The following is a 17,999-nucleotide window of genomic DNA, read 5'->3' on the forward strand; positions in this document are numbered from 1 at the left end:
GAATCACAGAATCACAGAATCACAGAATCACAGAATCACAGAATCACCCGGGTTGGAAGGGACCTCAAGGATCATGTAGTTCCAACCCCCCTGCCTAGCAGGGCCACCAAACACACACATTCAGATCAGGTTGCCCAGGACCCCGTCCAACCTGGCCTTAAACACGTCCAAGGACGGGGCATCCACAACCTCCCTGGGCAGCCCGTTCCAAGGCCTAACCACTCTCCTTGTATAGAACTTCCCCCTAACATCCAACCTAAATCTTCCCTCCGTCAACTTGGATCCATTTCCCCTAGTCCTGCTGTTGTCAGCCCTTTTGAAGAGTTTACTCCCCTCCTGGGTGTAGGTTCCCTTCAGGTATTGATAGGCTGCAATGAGGTCACCCCGCAGCCTTCTCTTCTCCAGGCTGAACAAGCCCAACTCCCTCAGCCTGTCCTCATAGGGGAGGTGCTCCAGCCCCCTGATCATCTTAGTCGCCCTCCTCTGGACCCTTTCCAAAATCTCAATGTCTTTCTTGTACTGAGGGCTCCACACCTGGACACAGTACTCCAGATGGGGCTTCACAAGAGCCGAGTAGAGAGGGACGATCACCTCCCTGTCCCTGCTGACCACCCCTCTCCTGATGGAGCCCAGGATCCCATTTGCCTTTCGAGCTGCCAGAGCGCACTGCTGGCTCATGTTCAGTCTCTCGTCCATCAGGACCCCCAGGTCCTTCTCTGCCGAGCTGCTCTCAAGGACCGCTCCTCCCAGCCTGTACGGGTGCCTGGGGTTCTTCCGGCCCAAATGCAAAACCTTGCACTTTGCCGTGTTGAACCTCATTAGGTTCACCCAAGCCCAGCCCTCCAGCCTGTCGAGGTCCCTCTGAATGGCATATCAAACAAGGTGAGAGGATATGAAATAATGGACGTAAGTTAAAACATGACACTTTCAGACTAAATGTTAGGAATAACTTTTTCCCATTTAAGAACAGCAAGACAGTGGAATAGATTGCCCACAGGGGTTGTGCAACCTCCCATCCTTGGGAGCAGTCTATGATTCAGTCTGGAAGATTGGTTGTTTCCTAAGGTAAAGCCCTGAGCAAAGTTAACTGTCTTCAAGGTCAGCCCTGCCCTGGACAGAGCATCCAGCTAAAGATTTTGTGAGGTCCCCTGTAACCTTGATGCTGTTTCTCCTTTGCAAAGATGACTTAATTGATTCAGTGCTTAAGGACAAAGGGTTACTCAGGCCAACTGACTCTGATCTGCTGAACAGGACACACAGACTTTCACTTGTATAGTCCTTTAAATGACCTCCACCCCAAAATTCCAAGGAGGTAGAGTTACCTTCTTTAATGGACACAGCAAAAAGTCACTTCCCAGTCTTCCAGCAATAAGGCAGTCCAGGCAAACACTGAAAGCTTTTCTCAGAAATACAGGAAAGCATGCTTTGTGGCTCCTGCCACTCTCACAGTAACTCAGCCTCCAACGTCAACCACAGACATCACTCCATGCACACCCACCCTCCTCTTTAACATGCCAGAAATTCAACATGTGCAATAGGTTACAGTACCTGGCTTCAGCATCTGCTGTGCCACACGAGCAATGTAGAGGGTTAGGGAGAAGGTAAATCTGAGGTTCTGCTGCCTGATTCCATTTTGCACAGCATCCATGAGATACAGCAACTGCAGCACGAGAACCCAGGGGAGATAAAGCTTGAACTACCACCCAAACAAGTACAACAGCAGAGCATACATACAGAAGTAGGGTTTTACGATATTACTAAGGCCATAATCAAATCCCAACCCCACTGGGATTTCTGTTCCTACAAATGAAGACGTTATGAATTTCTAAATGTGTTTTCCCCTCTTTTTCTTCCCAATGAATTCAGAATCACAAACGCAAAAGTGATAGAAGACAAGTAATGGAACAGAAGAAGCTGCTTTGGGCTGCTTTGGGCTCTTACCACATGCAAGCAGGCAGGTTAGTAAGGCAGCAACTCTCCCCTAAGTGTCTATGACCTAAGATGTCTAACCTGGCAAACTCTCAGTGGAACTCAGCCTTACCTGTTTCTGCTCTCGGAAGCGAGCTCCTTCCAGATGAGAACGAAAAGAAGCCAGGACAAAATATGCTGCTGCTCTCATGTTGGAATCATAGCTACTAAGGGCAGCCACCGTTAGGCCCAAGGCATTGACTTCAACAAACTTGTGACATGCCACTAAACATTCTGTGTGAGCAGAGGAGAAAAAGAGAGAAAAACATCCAGTGCATCATACTCACATGTTGTAAAGTATATAACAGCACTACAATCCTTCCTAGAACTTCCACTCATAAACACCAATTTCTAGATCTACATCTAACAGCTCCTTCAGCTAACAAAAGCATCCTGCAAATCACTCAGCAAGAATTCTTTAATAAACACTGAAGTTAAGGTGGTTACTCATTTCTTTCAGACAGATACGAGTCTGTCTGGCAGACCATGCAAAGTTAGCAGTAAATTCTCTTAAGATATCTCATATCCTACTGTTTCAGGAAAGCTAAGTGCAAGAAAGAAGAGCAGGGAAAATTCTCTTCCTCATTACTGTCTGGGTGCTTGGTAAGTCCATGCATGAAAGCAAGATCAGCACAGACAACAGAAAACCTACCTGCAACTAAAGAGTTTTCATTATTAAATAAGTCATTAGCCACTTTAGAAAAACTACTGCAGTCATGCAAGCATGGGTGATTCTGCTGGTAAGGCATGTTCCTACAAAGTGCTAGGCTGTAACCCAGCAATGATCAGTAACCAGCCAAATAGAAAACACTCTTGAACTTAGTATTTATCTTCCATAGCATTTTGTCATCAAGATGCTGAGTTTCTTTTTTAGGGGCTGTGTGTTCTTGGCTTGTGCCATTGCTACTCACTGGTGTCTGGCAATGACTTGATGTAAAACCTTCAGACTACCTCCTGTGCTATCTGTATTTAACAGTCACAAAGAGATTGATTAGGAAAACCATCTCTCACTGAAAACATGCAATAATATTTTCCATCCAGCTGACCTTGGAGAGCACACTGAACAACTAACATCAAATAACAAGCTAATAAGAAAAGAAAAAAAAGTTCTGTCTCTGTCTGACATACAGTTTGTTTAAAGTACCTTGAGAATCATGATGGAGAAGCTTTCCACAAGATGCTTATCAGAGCTAAACTTAGACAGAACTTGCTATCTGCCCAACTCCAGACTCACTTTTTACCCAGTTAGCATGAAACACTGTGCAGTAAGTCTATGTTTATAAATCCAGCAGTTGTATAACATCTGTGCACAGGGCACTGTGCAGCCAGTACAAAGAGCAAATAAATAAAGAATGAGAAATTCCAAAAGCAGCTGACATGGTTTAGGAGCACCATGGGACTCAAACGCACAAATCACTTGTGCCTTTTAAAAGGCTTCTTTGGGAACACTCACAAAGTCACATAGAGCAGTTTGCAACTAAACACAGGATGAGGACATACAAAACAGAAACTGCACTGTAAGAGTTTAAGTGAACAAGGAAAGACCAAGAGTGATTTCAATGATAGACAGTTATCAACCAGCTAATTGCTTGTGATGTTGTTGTGGAAAACAAAACCCATTAGGTACACAGTGGTTAACCACACCAGCTCCCTCCTGATGCTGATTAAGAAATGCCTTACAATCTATTTCCCACTTTCATTTTTAATAGCCCTTGAAATAGGCAGTGTGCAGGTGAGTAACAGCAGGGATTCACATACACAAAGCAGTCACATAAAAAAAAAAAAAAAAAATCTAAGTGAGGCTAAGCAAGTAGTTTTTAAGAACCACGTAGACCTCACTAAACTTTCCAAAAATACTGAACACAGGCATGGTCACATCCATGATGGCCCCACACATCTTTGTGATGGACTGCAGCTGGGGCACTGTCCTGCCTGTTCTGCAGGATACAGCTCTCCATATTCACCAGAAAATACACAGCTTTCCAGTTGGGAATATTCTCTACTGATCTCTTTTGTGCTTGTTTTATAATTGCACTGCCCTGTTCTCTGGACTATACAGAATCAAGTTCAAAAGGTAAGATAATATAAATCTGTATCTAATTTTTAACTCTAAGCTGTTTTTAGTTCCAGTTTAAAAACCTCTCATCATTTTAAGCAGATCAGCCCCTCTACACAAGGTTCAATGGCTACATTTGAAAATGTTATGAGGGAATACTTAGTGTTCTGGAAAATAACAGCTTGGTGCCTATGCTGCTACATAGTTCTAAGTACCTAAATCCCACTAGAAATACTGCACTATTTGGAAAAGTGCTTTAAAAAGACTTAAAGAGCAATTATGCCTGGTTACCTTTTAAGCCACTTTGAAATTACACTGCAGTTCAGTAGGTGGTTAAACCATGTATATATTTCTCCTTTCCAAAGCAAGCCATGTGATTTCTTTGAAGTATTAACCCTCAGACTTTAAATAACAGCACTACAGATGGAGCCATGCAGCTCCCACAGCAGAGAAAAATCAGACAAAATGTCAAAGAGGAAACACTCAATTTACCTGGTCTGGTCAATTCACTGAAGAGCTGAAGCAGAAAACATGGATCATAGAAATCATCAAGATCCTTGACACTTTCATCTCTATACAGTGACTCTTGTACCTCCTGAAACCAAATCCAAACCAAGATGATGTAAGGAACAACACTGATTTCCAGCTTGGTTTCAAAGTGTCCCAACCATCTCATTCCACTATACAGCAGCAATTCTAAATCTTGCCTAAATCTAAATCTAACACAACTTGGGCCAAGGCATGCTTCAGTTTATACTTAGCTTTCACTAACATGGTTTCAAAATTATCAGAAAAACATACAGAAGCATGTTAGCAAACTATCAAAGACAAAAAGAAGCCCACTGTCAGTGAATGCTTGGACAGCCAAATTTAACATCTTTAAAAGTCAAATTCTGATGACAGTTACACATGGCAATATATAATCACACCTACAGACAAGATGTGGTCTTACTGCAAATCACTTGAAAAATAATTCTTTCATTTCAGGCAAAAAATAGAAAAAAAAAAAGCATTCAGCAAAGTGCTCCTAGCTAATTAATTCCCCTTTATGAATGTAAATGTCTATCCTGATGTAAACGAATTGCAATATATTAAATGAATGCAAAACAAAAAGAAGGACTGAAGTGAAAGGCTTTTTTTTGCATCACAGGAAGGATTATTCAGCACTCTAAATCACAGCACCTCTGATGGCAAGAGACGGCGATGCTGAGGGAAAGACAGAACTGTCTTCATCATCTTATCTCGATCGAGCAGACACAGAATCTCCTCCATGCTTGGCTGCTGCCATAGTGACTTCCCTAGACTCTTGCAAGTCTTGTGATGCTCCACAGCAGCTGGACCCCACAGCAGGATTCTTAAACATCGTTAAAAGTAAAGGCATTAGTCAACAGGCTGATAGCACCAAGCAAAAAGTAATTACAGAGGCTATAAATTAGTATTTAAATTTTCCCTTCACTTCTTCTCATTATTCTTGTGGCAACTTGAAACTAGAACTCGTTTCCCTGGCAACACCTTTTTCATCCATCCAAAAGCTTCTCAAATTCAGTCTGAGGGTGTCTCATTAACTATTTCCTAACCTGGTAATCCAAGTCAGAGCTTACATTCTCACAAGAGGCTTCTTCTTATAAGCTGTAAATACAGGTAAGAATGATGGCAACTGCATGGAGAGAGCGATCAATATCTAGTCAATGAACGTTGTCTCAGCTGCAACTGATATTTCAAACCAGCATCACAGTGTTTCAGTGACACAACATTCTTACACTCCTCCCGACTTGCCCCTCAAACCCCACTTACTGTACTGACACTGATACTGTCATTTACTATGTGGGCACTGCCACCAGCATGCCCCTCTGTCAGCGAAGCAAGTGGTGGGATGGCATTGGGCTCCTTATCACCCAGAACCTGAATGCCCTGTAACACAAGCTGGGATCTGCTGGGTAGTCAGTTTCCCTGAATGTGCTCTATATTCACTCAAACTCTTCAGTGGTGAGTAGCCAGTGTCTGGTCACCAATTCACTTCAGGGTACAGTATGAAATTGTTTCTCCTTTAAAAAGACTATAAATGTTTGGGGTCCTAATTGCCTCTGAGAACAGTCTCCTCCATTTAGCACCCTCCCAGTGGCAAACACTTTTGGTGCAGATTTATGCAGCATGCAACTATTGCCAAAGCCCTTGCTTCTGGAAGCTACTTCAATTGCCTTTTAACAAGAACTTTCATTTACTGTTCCACTTCATAGTCTGCAAAGATTATCTACAGTCTCAGGCAAAGCTCAGGAAGGAAATTAGGCTTCTAATTAAGAGTCCAGTCCCTCTTCAACTGCCTGAGCTGGTACTTTAAGTATCATTTGATATGGAAGAGACCTTTAAAGGCCATCTGGTTCAAACCCCCTGCCATGAACAAAGACACCCACAGCTAGATCATGTGCTCAGAGACCTGTCCAATCTGACCTCTAGCAACATGCATCTTAATACAAAAGGTTACACATCACTTCTTCACTGGCGTCTTCCTCCCCTCTACAGCAAAGGGCTCTAATAGAACATCATGTTCACAGGAGCAAGGGCAAGGGTTATGCTGAGTAGCAAATGATATATACCAAGAGAACAGGAAGGAATCCTACACTAGCAACTAGCATATTGGCCTTCTACTGACTGGGGCACTCATCAAACACTAATGCTGCAGATACCCATATATGACCCATTTGTCCAAAAGCCTGGGCAATATGAATTTTACCTTTTATCCATTTTCCCATTTTCATATGAAGAATGTTTCGAAAAGCAACATTCACCTCCAAGTTTGACCTTGCTCACTTATTTTCTCAGTTAAAAAATCAGACCCTGGAAAAATTCCAGCTGTGAGACCGCTTACTTACGTATAAAATAAAGGAAGGAGGTCAACTTACCTGGAATTTATAAGACTTTGATTATTCTTCTCATATAACTGAAGCAGCAGCAGTATCTTCTGATCTAAAAAAGAAAAAACCAACAAAAAATGAAAGCTAAAGTCAGTCATCTATGAAGATGAGAAACAGATCTAGTAGGAGTACCTTTCCCAGGCTGACATACCTACAGTACTCAGCGTAGCCCCATAGGCTCCCAGCAGCACAGCAAGGTGACTGCTCTCACATACCGAAGGGTCAAGTTTCACAATTGTCAGCAGGATATCCACCAGTGCCTCTGAAATAAATGCATGCAGGTTTAAATAGTTTCACAACTACACCAAAGGACGATTAGGAGACAGTTGAAGGCAAAAAAGAAACATGTTTTGAGTAAGTTTAAAAAGCATTTCCAAGGTGAACAAGCAGATGTTACTGTGAAGCAAGCTTCACAATGTGGCATACCTCCCTGCCAAACTTTTCTATGGACATACATTTGTTACCTTGGGAAAAAAAATGAAGTTCCACACTCTACTCTGCCCTGCCACTGTTCCATCCTCTCTTGGGAAAGATTAAAGTAACAGGAGTCGCGAGGAGTAGAGACACACATCTCAGCAACTTTCCCAAGGCACTCCAGAACATAGAAGATCATGCTCTAGCTGCAGTAACTTATCAAAATGTTTCTACAGCATACACGTAAAGAGCTGTCTTCACTGCAGACTCATTTAGCAAGCTACAGTAACTCTGTCCTGAGTTGTACAAAAGTTATTCGCCTTTGTTTTATGACTAGCTGAGGAACAGATGAGTAAGTGATTAGGTTACTCAAAGTCAAATAGGTTATCTGTAGCAGATTCAAGATCTGAATGCAGATCTCTCTGCTCCCAGTGTCCGAAAACACACAGGCTATTTCGCCCAGTATCTACAGGAATGTACCAAAATAATACACATCATAAAGACACTGGTCTAAATGAATGCACTTTTGACACCATGCTTATTAGTTACTAAAGTTAGCTCCAAACAATCCATTCTGCTGTTTTGCAGAAATACATTCAGATGGCAACATACATACAAAATCTATTACTTGTTAGTACCCAATTTGTATTGTTCATGGAAGGGCAGTGCAAGCTTTCAAGAGGAATATCAAATATACATGGAATAAATTAACATTCGAGAAGAGTTTGCAAACAACTTAAAATCTTCTGTACTAACCATTTCTAAAATAAGGGCCTCTGTCACATAACTCTCAAAGAGCCTGCATGCACTTCAATGATCTTACTTACAACTTCACAGAAACCAAAAGAATCAATTCAAGACTTCAACAAGATTTAAAAAGGAAAAAAAGAGGCACAAACCTGCCTTAACAGAGTTTCTGAAAATGTGAGTTTAAAACTGGCAACCACAAAACGAATGTGAACACCTGAATCCAAACACAGGTAGAATTTAAAACTAAATGCTAATATTCTGGAATTATCTAATAGCTCTGCAAGTACATGTGGGTGGATAGGTTCCTGGATGGATAGAATATAATGGGAGAAAGATAAGATTACTAAATATAGTTAAATGGAAGGAAGGAGAAGAAAATATACCTCTTGTCGGGATGTTTGTGCCATCTTCTTCTCTCGACCTCAGCATGGCTGACAAAAATAGAGAATGGTGCGTGACCATCATGTGAAGTTTGGAGAGCTTGACTAATCTCTGACTAAGTGAGGATTCTTCCTTGTATAATAACTGAATAGCAGTGTTCAGGAACTTCAGAAATGCTTCATCTCTGTAGCGGTACCTTCAGAAGTAAAGATCACAAAACAGTTACAGAACGTCTCTCCCTCAGCCATTCTGCTTTAATTCCTTTTAGGCAGTAACTGGTATCTTAATCAACAAAAGGTAAGAGGAAGGGACACAGTCACACTTGTAGCTGCAATGAACTTGACAAAGGATGAGAATTTCTCCTACTAATCCATCAGACAGCAGCCCTTCATATTAATGATTTTACCTCAACAAAAGCTATGATTATCCTGAATACCAACTTCCTTCGATTTCTTTTCTGTAAGTGGTTTACATTAATGGTGAAAGATCTGATTTATTTTCATCCTAATAGTACGTAAGAAATATCTTAAATGAAAAGGAGCATAAATAAGCACGAGACTTCTTTATGCCAATCAAGAAGGTGGTCCAACTATCCAGTGTTAGTTATTCACTCTGGAGCACAAAATCCCAGTGCTCAGACTTCAATGAAAACAGCTCATCCTGAGAAGCAAAGAGCACCATCAAATCTAAGTGAGTTCAAGAGAGACAGGATGTATCCAGGGTGCAGGAAAAGGCCACATGAACTGAACAGCATCTTTGGTGCATCTCAGTTACTTACTTTAGTCCCGTCTTCACAAGACTGTACCAGTCATCTGGGTCCACTTCTTCAACTAAGCTCTGTACATGCAGTAAACAGAAAGAGATGCTTATGTTTAGTATGTAACGTTTCTACAGATCACGACCAGCAATTTCTGTTCCATAGACTCATTAGAAACACGCAAGCCAAACATATGAGACAATTAAAGGACAACAGGAAAGAAAATTCTTAGACACAACAGCCTTAAGTTATTTTTTTTGTTTTATAAGTCTAACCTGCATTTACCCAAGACACAAACACAAAAGCACAATAACACATATCTATACAGTCACAATCCTGGATGCCAGCAATGGACATTAAAAAGTCTCACCAGTAATTCTTCTAGCCTCAGTAGCCGCAGCCTCTCCACATCTTGCTTGCTTTCATCTTTACAGCTGTTGTACATGACAACTAATCCTTTCATGCAGGCTGATAAGAGGCTTCTCCTCCAGGAATGCAGCTCTTCAGAGTTTTCAAGCACTCTAGAGATGGCATCTGCTACTGTCCAACTGCAGAAATATATATTTAAAATGTTACATCAAGCTTTGTGTGTAGCCTAAAGCTGTGCGGCTGCCAAGCTTAAAGCAACAGATTCTCTGAAGACGGCATTACTGTTCATAATATTTCCATTCATGTGTACCTATCACAATGCTTTATGAATCAAACTTTGCCACAGAACAGGGATACAGGACTGCCTACCTCTCATTATTTCCTGCTTGCTCAAGAGCAGCAGGGAGCTGGTCCATAAGCTTTCGCAGCCCTTTGCTTTGTGAAGACGGCAATAACTTTGAAAGAACTTGCAGCTTTACAGAGACCTCATTGTCCGATGCTTCTGTGTCTTGAAGTACACCAGAGATCTCTTTCCACAGAGCCTTTCTCAGGACAGGTAGAACAGCTGAGACAACTGCAGAGAGAAAGCAGGGGGCATCAGTTTCACCAGAAGTGTTAAGCAACAACTGACATAATTAGAAGAATTCCAAACCACTTCTCTAATTAAGCCCCAGCTCACTTAGTCACTTAGTAAACATGGAAAAATAACGCAGATATTCAAAAGAGGGACAACTAAGTGATTAAAAAAAAAAAACCTTGTACCTCATAATCAAGGACAAGGAAATCCTTACCAGTTCTCTGACCATGAACTCAAGGGAATTGTACCCCCACACAAACAGACAGCTAGCATGTGCCTTATAAATCAGGTCAGCTTGCCAGCAGTTTCCTCTTCTAGCATTCAAGCATAATATCATCAGTTGAATTAGGTGCCAGAAGAAGGCTTAGTTCTTTTATCATCCTGTACCAATGACGTCCTTCACTACCTGAACTTCCCCTACACAGAACTACCTTTCCCCACCAACAGCTACAGTCAGCCAGATTCTGTTGTTATTGACATTTCTATACAATAAGAGAAATTAATCTAACACAATCCTACTGATCTGAATCCTAAGTCAGTTTTGCTGGTTGAAAAAAACCTTGCCAATTTAACATTGCTGTTGGTTTGGAAAGTTTTGGATTGTATGCCAATTTAGGAAGGCAGCAAATTAGAAATTTATTTCAGCACGTTTACAACTCTTACATCTGTCAAAGCAGAAGATTAGATTCCAGAAAACCATATAGCAATGGCATTCCATTCAGTGTTCTAAAGACATCCAAGAAAAAGTTTAACCTTCTATACTAAGCCAAGTAGATAAGCACGAGCATACTTGAAAATCTATGCTAAGTAGCAAGGGTTTCAGAAGACCAGGCATCAGCCACCCCAAAAGTACTTCATAAAGGCTTCGGTCTAACATCCAAGCTTCACTACAGTCCTTCATCTTTTATATTGCAAAGATACTTTAAAAAAAAGACTATGAGCTCTACTTATTGAGTGGAGAATCCAATATTTTTAGACCAGAGAATTTGGCCTTCTGAATCATAACAGGGATCAGTTGTGGCTCTACCTGTGGAAGGTCGGGTGAAGTCATACCGGTCTCTGCATTGCAAATACACATTGACGAGTGGAAGAAATCTCTCCATGTTTTTTCTGAGGCACTTCTCAACGGAACAGCTTAGGCACCACAGCTCAAACTGCAGCAGGTGAGTCCTACAGTGTTTTATCAGCATGCTTACAATGGCAAGGGAGGTTTCTGACCCCTGGTTAAGGCAGTAAACTTGCACCTCCACACTGACCGCGTGTGCAAGTACTGGCTCACTTTGGAGAGCCTGAAGGAAAACTTTCTCCAAATCTTCACTGGCTGATGCTGACATCAACATCCCCAAAGCTTTAATGTGCTCTGTGGACAGCAGTAGTTCTCCTTGTTGGGGCTGTCTTTGGTAGCTGTCTTTGAGGAGCTGCACCAAAATTTGTCCATACAAGCTCAACTGTTGCCCTTTTTTAGGGGATTCTTCAGATTTTTGCGTAGTCAAGCTCATCTCCGGAAGTCGCATCATGGTTAAAGTGATCTCTTTCAGCTGAGCTGCAGACATATATGCATGCAGTTCTTGAAGAGCCTCTAGCTGGTGAGACCTCTTAGGAGAGACCTGGCTTCCTCCTTTTCCAACAGCCTGTAGCTCTTTCAATACACTTTTTATGATAGCATCAAAATATTTCAACAACACATGTATATGATTCATGCTCTGCAACATCGGGGCACTTGTTTTCAGCAGCTGGAGCACACCGGAATTGACATGAGCTGACAGAAGCTTCACAGTGACAGGATTTAAACTGTGCTGGGGAAGAGAACGTTGTTCTAAAGCCAGGAACCAACTCTCCAGTGTTGGATGTTTGAAAATCAGCATTAACATATCTTCCAGGGTCTGTAACAAACAGTTGTAACAACATCACTGAATGAATAATTATAGATTGGAAAAAAAATAATGTATCTATCTTCCAGAACATGTTTATTACAATTAGTGAACACGAAATTGGCTATTAACCCATCAGAGGATAAAAAATTTAACAGGTTACAAGCATATTATTACCATTCTTTCAACATCTATGATGTAGAAGACACCAAGCATTTTCCACAATGAAGCACCTTTTCAAGGGGAAACTGTATATTCTTGGATTCTTCAATGTAACTTGATTGTAATCTCTAATAATCCACACAACAAATCAAAGGAGGGAAAAAATTCACTCCTCTGACTATCTAATTTTGATAACTAGCCCTAACACATGGCTTTGGAAAATAGAATTGCCTCTGCAAAGCTGTGTGGTCCCTGTCATGACTTCTCCTCACCATATTCCAGCTCAGGGGCAAGACTGTGGATACTGCAGCTTGTCTGCATCTCCAGCTAGCAGTTTCAAAATTACTGAACCACATACTCAAAGTGCCTTCTCCCAGATGCAAACAGCATCTTTCTGCATCAACCTGCTGCCGTGTAGCACACTTTAATGTTGAGTGCAATCCCAGAAATCCTCACGACTTCCAAAATAACAGTGCTCACAAAGCCTGATGCTGGCTATTTTCCCCTATGCTCTGTCATAATTAACTAATTCCATGCTTTGGTGAATTGCTGATAATACGTCAACAAAATCTGTGCTCAACCATCATTCACTTCTCAGACAAATTCCTTTACTAAGAGCTTCAACAAAAAAAGCTTAGATATTGCCCTGTTCTTTAGAATAGCTCAAAACAAAGTTTTCAATATCAGGTAAATTTCTAGCCTGTGTATCAGGGGACTCTGTACCTTGTCATTTAAAGATTCCTCTGTATTCAGAGACTCTTCATCCATAAAGAGATCCGATTCAGTCTGATGCTTTTCTTGTTTCTGCCGATTATCCAACTCTATCTGATCTCCCCGGCACAACAAGCTGTTCAGCAGGTCCACAAAGAGGTCAACAAGGTGAGGACCTGCAGTTTTACTAAGCTGTGAAAACACAGACACTTTGAAAGCTGAGAAAAGAGGAGGATGGGGACAGAAAGATAATTAGCCAACAGTAACAGAGTAAGTTAGGAACTTCCTGGATTACAACCTTTCTAGAGGAAGGAATCACTCCTCGCTGTCAAAATCCGGTTCAAAGAAAAGTCTCAGGGTGCCAAACAAATATTTTTAGATTTTCATCTATGGTGTGACTTCCAATATAACACGTGCCAGTTACTTTCACTCTCTAGAAAGGCTTCTTACAAAAACTCATGAGCCAGCTTAAAAATCAGGAGTTTATCTGCTCTGCACACAGATCAGTAAGGCAATCCATGCAAAAAAAATATGAAAGCCTCCTCAACAAGTAGAAAGTCAGGATTTGTTTACAAATTATCTGCAAGTTTGTCTGGCCTCACAGCCTCACCGAGAGCTGAAAAAAGGCGCAGAACTGAATCCTAAAGGTTTAACAGCCAAGTCTATCGTGTTTTATTTTCATGCTACAAATAAAGTCACAGTGTCAACACAACATTGCTCTCTTACACTGCCAAAGTTCTCTACTGTGGATTTCAGGTACAGCAATACATGCTTCACTCCTAACAAAAGTTGTTCAGATGGGAGCTGGCAAGCCAGGTCTCTCAGTTTTGTCTGGATATCATCTTCCAGCAAGATACTGCTTCCTCTTGTATAGGCATTCTTTAGCAAAGTTGTAAACAGAGTGTCCAGAGCCACAGCAGGTTCTCTGCATTTCTCTTTGCGTTTTTTGAACTGTTTAAGAAACAAAAAAAAAAAAAAAAAAAAACAACACAAAAACCACATAAGAGAAAATTAAAAATTAGTATCACCTAAAGTTTCTTTAGCTATTTACATGTGGTATTCTGGACTGACATTCCAGGGACAAACCTCTACAATCCTGCTGTCACACACCTTGTTAAAGGATTTCCCATGGGGTACCTGCACATGGTCGCTGTTGGGATAACAAAAACACAGCATCCCCCAGCATGGCTGGTCCATGCATTCCAAACCCATACCTGGGTGAATTCCAGACACTGTTATAATGGCTCTACTGGCCTTGCATCACTAACATAATGCTACATTGTGCCTGGTGAGGAATTGAGTCTTTGGTGACTGGGTAGAACCCATGTGCTCTGGCTTCATTACACAACCACAGCAGAAACCTCTCTTGCTGTTAGAGAAATGTCCTTAAAAACATTTGTGTCCCTTGATGAGATCAAGAAGGAAGACTTAAGCTGAATGTAAATCTACTTTCTGAAGGAAACCTAACTTTCATACACTGTCAGCTTTTTAGCAACAATGATTCAAGCACACAAGTGAATTCAGGTATAGCATACCACAGGTTCCTGAGCTTGCTGAGGTATCCAGAGATTATAATACTGGTTAAATTGGTAGAGTTGAGGATACTTAGAAACTTTCAGTGACTGCAGATCTTTATCATAGAGCTGGAACATCAAGCAGAGGGCAAGGGCATCTCTCTGAGAGTGTAGAAGATCAGTGAAAACACCAACAAGATACTCCACGATGTGTGCTCCTAGAAAACCAAAATTAAAAAGACACTTTGGTTGATAACATTTGCATAAGCACACACCATGACGGATTAAAGCTTACGTGAGATACTTCTGTCCTTCTCTCCTAACCCTGGAAGGACAGAAGTATCTCACATAAGCTTTAATCCCTCTCTTGAGTGAGGAACACCATGGATGTACCTTCTTCCTGCTCATAACAGTAATAATAAAATGTCCTGTGGAACTCATTAAGTAAGACTTACTTTCTTCACATAAAAACAAACAAAAAAATTTTGTACCTGTTTCATTTTCAGTCTGAAGCAGCAGTTTATTCCTGGCTTCTAATGCAGCAGGGACAACAGCACTGAATGGAAATGTTTGAATAACAGTGTCTTCATTTAAAGTGAACCCAATTTCTTCATCTAAGCCATCGCTGCCCTCAACTAGGACATCTACCATATCAAGGACATCTGTTGAGAGCAGAAAAAGTATAAATAAGATTCAGACTAACTAGAAACCAAAGGAGGTAGAATTCAACACTCAAAGAATACGAGGCAGCTCCTGAATTCCCAAAGCAGAAAAAAAGGATTAAAGAACATTTGTCCAGCAAAAACCACTCTTACAGTGTACTCAATTTCAGTTTGTCTTTCAACACAGCTGATAGAAGTAAGGAAAAAGGAGAGAAGAGATCACCACCTGTTGCTACCATGACCATCAGTGACAGGAAACATACATGAAAGCAGAAAGGAAGCAGCTACTGACTCATCAGAAGAACAGCATGGATAGCTCTTGAAGAGCTTCTCAGTTTTGTATAGATACAGTATCTTGGTCACAAAAGACAGCTTTAAAATTTGAAGAATAGTATTACAGTGCACTCTGAGACTGGTATTAAGTCTCTGTAACACAGCCAACTCAAGGCATCATATCAACTGGCTGAATGACCTCAATTATATTTATGTACTACAAATTCCTACACGCAGACTGTTACAGCAGAATAGCCAGCACATGACAAGTCTTCTAGTGTCCATCTGCAGAATTTTCACTGTGCCAGCAATGGGACTGTGACAGGTCCCAGAAAGCAGGAGCAGTAAAATTCCAGCTGTGAGCTTGTTAGTAAGGCTCCCTGCACAGCCCAACCTCTAAACTCATGGATGAATGGAGACGAGCAGCCCCATGGGAAAAAATGTTAATACACACTCAGAAAATGCTGGTGCAAGATACAAGATCTTAAATACTGCTAAAACAGCTTAACTGCATCAGAAATTATTTCTTTGGGCAAAGAGGTAACTTTGTAATTCAAAGCTCTGCTTTTGATACTAGCCACACCTAGAAGGGCTGAATCCTGAAGATCATTACTTATGGAGGCCTTCTACAGTTATCAGTCTTTAGTAAGGCTGATTAAGGCTAGAAGATCTAGACCAAAGTCTTGGAGTACTCTGTAATTGAAACAGTTGCCACATACCATCAATGTGAGAGATGGGGATGCTGACATTATCAGAGTCCTGTTTAAACATGTTAACGTGGAGCATACTCGCCTCCTGAACAAGGTCTGCTGCTTTATCTGTATATGGATAGGGATTTGTCACCAGTTTCAACAGGATCTGTTAATAAAGAGAGAGAGAAACATAAGCACACAGGCTAAGTCCACAAAAAGTCTTGTTAAGAATAACTATGGGTTAAAAGTGCTTGAAAGGTCAACTCCCACGTGCTTCTGCAGGAATCTGCCTGTGATTACCACTGTACGTGGGACTGTACTGCGCCTGATGGAAACAAGAAATATCCTCTGCAATTTTGCAATCAAAGTACCACAGTCTGAGTCCCTGAGGAAACTGCAATGAAAAGGAAGCTCTGGGCATTTAACATCCTGAAAAGTAAACAGGAAACATCAACTTTTCTTGTAAAAGATTACAATTTACTTAGGTCTGATAATTTCTGCAGATAGCATTACACAGAAGAGAACAGATAAGAGTTATTCCCCCCCACATTCATTGTTGATACTCTCCCATCAATAATGCTGTAATATCAACTTATTTTTCTTAATTTAACTTTCCTCCAAACCTATTCAGCCTCCTCCTACCTAAGACAACAAAGATACCAGCTCTGTATAAAGAACCATAACCACTGCCTTTCTCAGAATTCATTCACCAATCTCTGAGATTTCTCAGCAACAGAATAATGAGTTTCCATTAATGCTATTCTCAGCATTGTTTATCCAGCTAATTTGAACAGTTGTTACCCTTTCCAAAAATTGAATCACTGCTTCCTTTTTGTCTTCTTCTGTATTATCTAAGTGTTCCAGCCAAATTGAAAGTTCCTTCCACGTGTACTCAAACACTCCGCTGTCATGTAAAACCTGTCCAGAAAAAACAGAGGGGGGTAAAAAAAAAATAATGAATAAATACAGATCCTTTTGTAGAGCAACTTCATGTTTTCTTCACACACAAAACCAAGGTCAAGGTTTTCTGGACACAGAGGATTAGTTGCCTCCACTTTAGTAAATCTTGTTCTTGCTATTTCAGGAGAGTCAGCTTTAAGGGGGTTGTACTTCCCCAAGGCCATACAGTGGCATTACAAGAAGTTAAAAATAAAAATAAATGGACTGACTCATAAAAACAGCCTGTTGAGGGGGGCTTGAAAACTACTGATGTAATTAAATGAAAATCACTGCTAAATTAAACCAAAAATCAACCTATCTATGCTTCAAAGAGTTGCACAGATGGGAAAATAGAAGGAAAATGAACTGCAGGCCAGGCCCACTGTTTACATATAAGAATAAACATAGCCATAGGAGAGATGGATGGGGAAGTAAGCATAATTTTACCACAATATCAACAGACTTCAAAAATTTTTACTCACTTCTATTGTATCTAATTGAGGCCCTTATCTGAGACACTTAAAATTAGGAACTCTGTGACCCTATGCTCCATCTGTGAGAGAAAGGAAAGAAGAGGAATGGCTGTCCAAAGAACAACCCAGACAGCAGACCATGTGAACGGTGCAATGGTGACACTGCCTGTCCCCCACCCTCAGCAACAGATGAAACCCTGGCCAGTTTCCTAACTCTGGCACCTACACTTGAATGCCTGAAGTTACGTGGGATGAATTCATGCCTTTGTTCCTCCCCTTACTCAAAACACAAAGAAAGCTATCAGAGCTCATTTGCTCAATATTTATGCTGTGTATGCCACCGGCAGCTATAAAAATAACACTACTGCTTACTTGAAACTGTCAGGATAATTCATTTAATGAAGAAAAAAAGGTCCATTTTTAAGTAATTCACTATTTTTGGCAATGTCTCAAAATAGAAATGCACTTGCAGCTTTCATGAAAACAGGCAGGAACAGAACGTGAAATCCAAAAATACA

General features: G+C 41.0%; 1 protein-coding gene across 4 annotated transcripts in view; it reads right to left on the reverse strand.

Moving 5' to 3' along the window:
• Positions 1 to 17,999, reverse strand: part of URB1 (URB1 ribosome biogenesis homolog) — a 44,216-nt gene that overhangs the window by 7,597 nt on the left and 18,620 nt on the right. For all 4 annotated transcript variants that reach the window (XM_042809577.1, XM_042809578.1, XM_042809579.1 and 1 more), the window contains 17 exons: positions 16,871 to 16,987; positions 16,097 to 16,235; positions 14,934 to 15,104; positions 14,464 to 14,660; positions 13,655 to 13,879; positions 12,941 to 13,120; positions 11,212 to 12,067; positions 9,977 to 10,181; positions 9,609 to 9,786; positions 9,260 to 9,318; positions 8,484 to 8,677; positions 7,088 to 7,198; positions 6,925 to 6,988; positions 5,207 to 5,378; positions 4,517 to 4,619; positions 2,042 to 2,202; positions 1,549 to 1,660 (listed from right to left, as the gene is read on the reverse strand). In XM_042809577.1, coding sequence (XP_042665511.1) covers positions 1,549 to 1,660; positions 2,042 to 2,202; positions 4,517 to 4,619; positions 5,207 to 5,378; positions 6,925 to 6,988; positions 7,088 to 7,198; positions 8,484 to 8,677; positions 9,260 to 9,318; positions 9,609 to 9,786; positions 9,977 to 10,181; positions 11,212 to 12,067; positions 12,941 to 13,120; positions 13,655 to 13,879; positions 14,464 to 14,660; positions 14,934 to 15,104; positions 16,097 to 16,235; positions 16,871 to 16,987 — 3,244 coding nt within the window. The remainder of the gene's footprint in view (positions 1 to 1,548; positions 1,661 to 2,041; positions 2,203 to 4,516; positions 4,620 to 5,206; positions 5,379 to 6,924; positions 6,989 to 7,087; positions 7,199 to 8,483; positions 8,678 to 9,259; positions 9,319 to 9,608; positions 9,787 to 9,976; positions 10,182 to 11,211; positions 12,068 to 12,940; positions 13,121 to 13,654; positions 13,880 to 14,463; positions 14,661 to 14,933; positions 15,105 to 16,096; positions 16,236 to 16,870; positions 16,988 to 17,999) is intronic.

The sequence above is a fragment of the Centrocercus urophasianus genome, unplaced genomic scaffold, assembly GCF_019232065.1.
Source record: "Centrocercus urophasianus isolate 14NV4802_14NV808 unplaced genomic scaffold, USGS_Curo_1.0 seq_12, whole genome shotgun sequence".
Classification (NCBI taxonomy): Eukaryota; Metazoa; Chordata; class Aves; order Galliformes; family Phasianidae; genus Centrocercus; species Centrocercus urophasianus.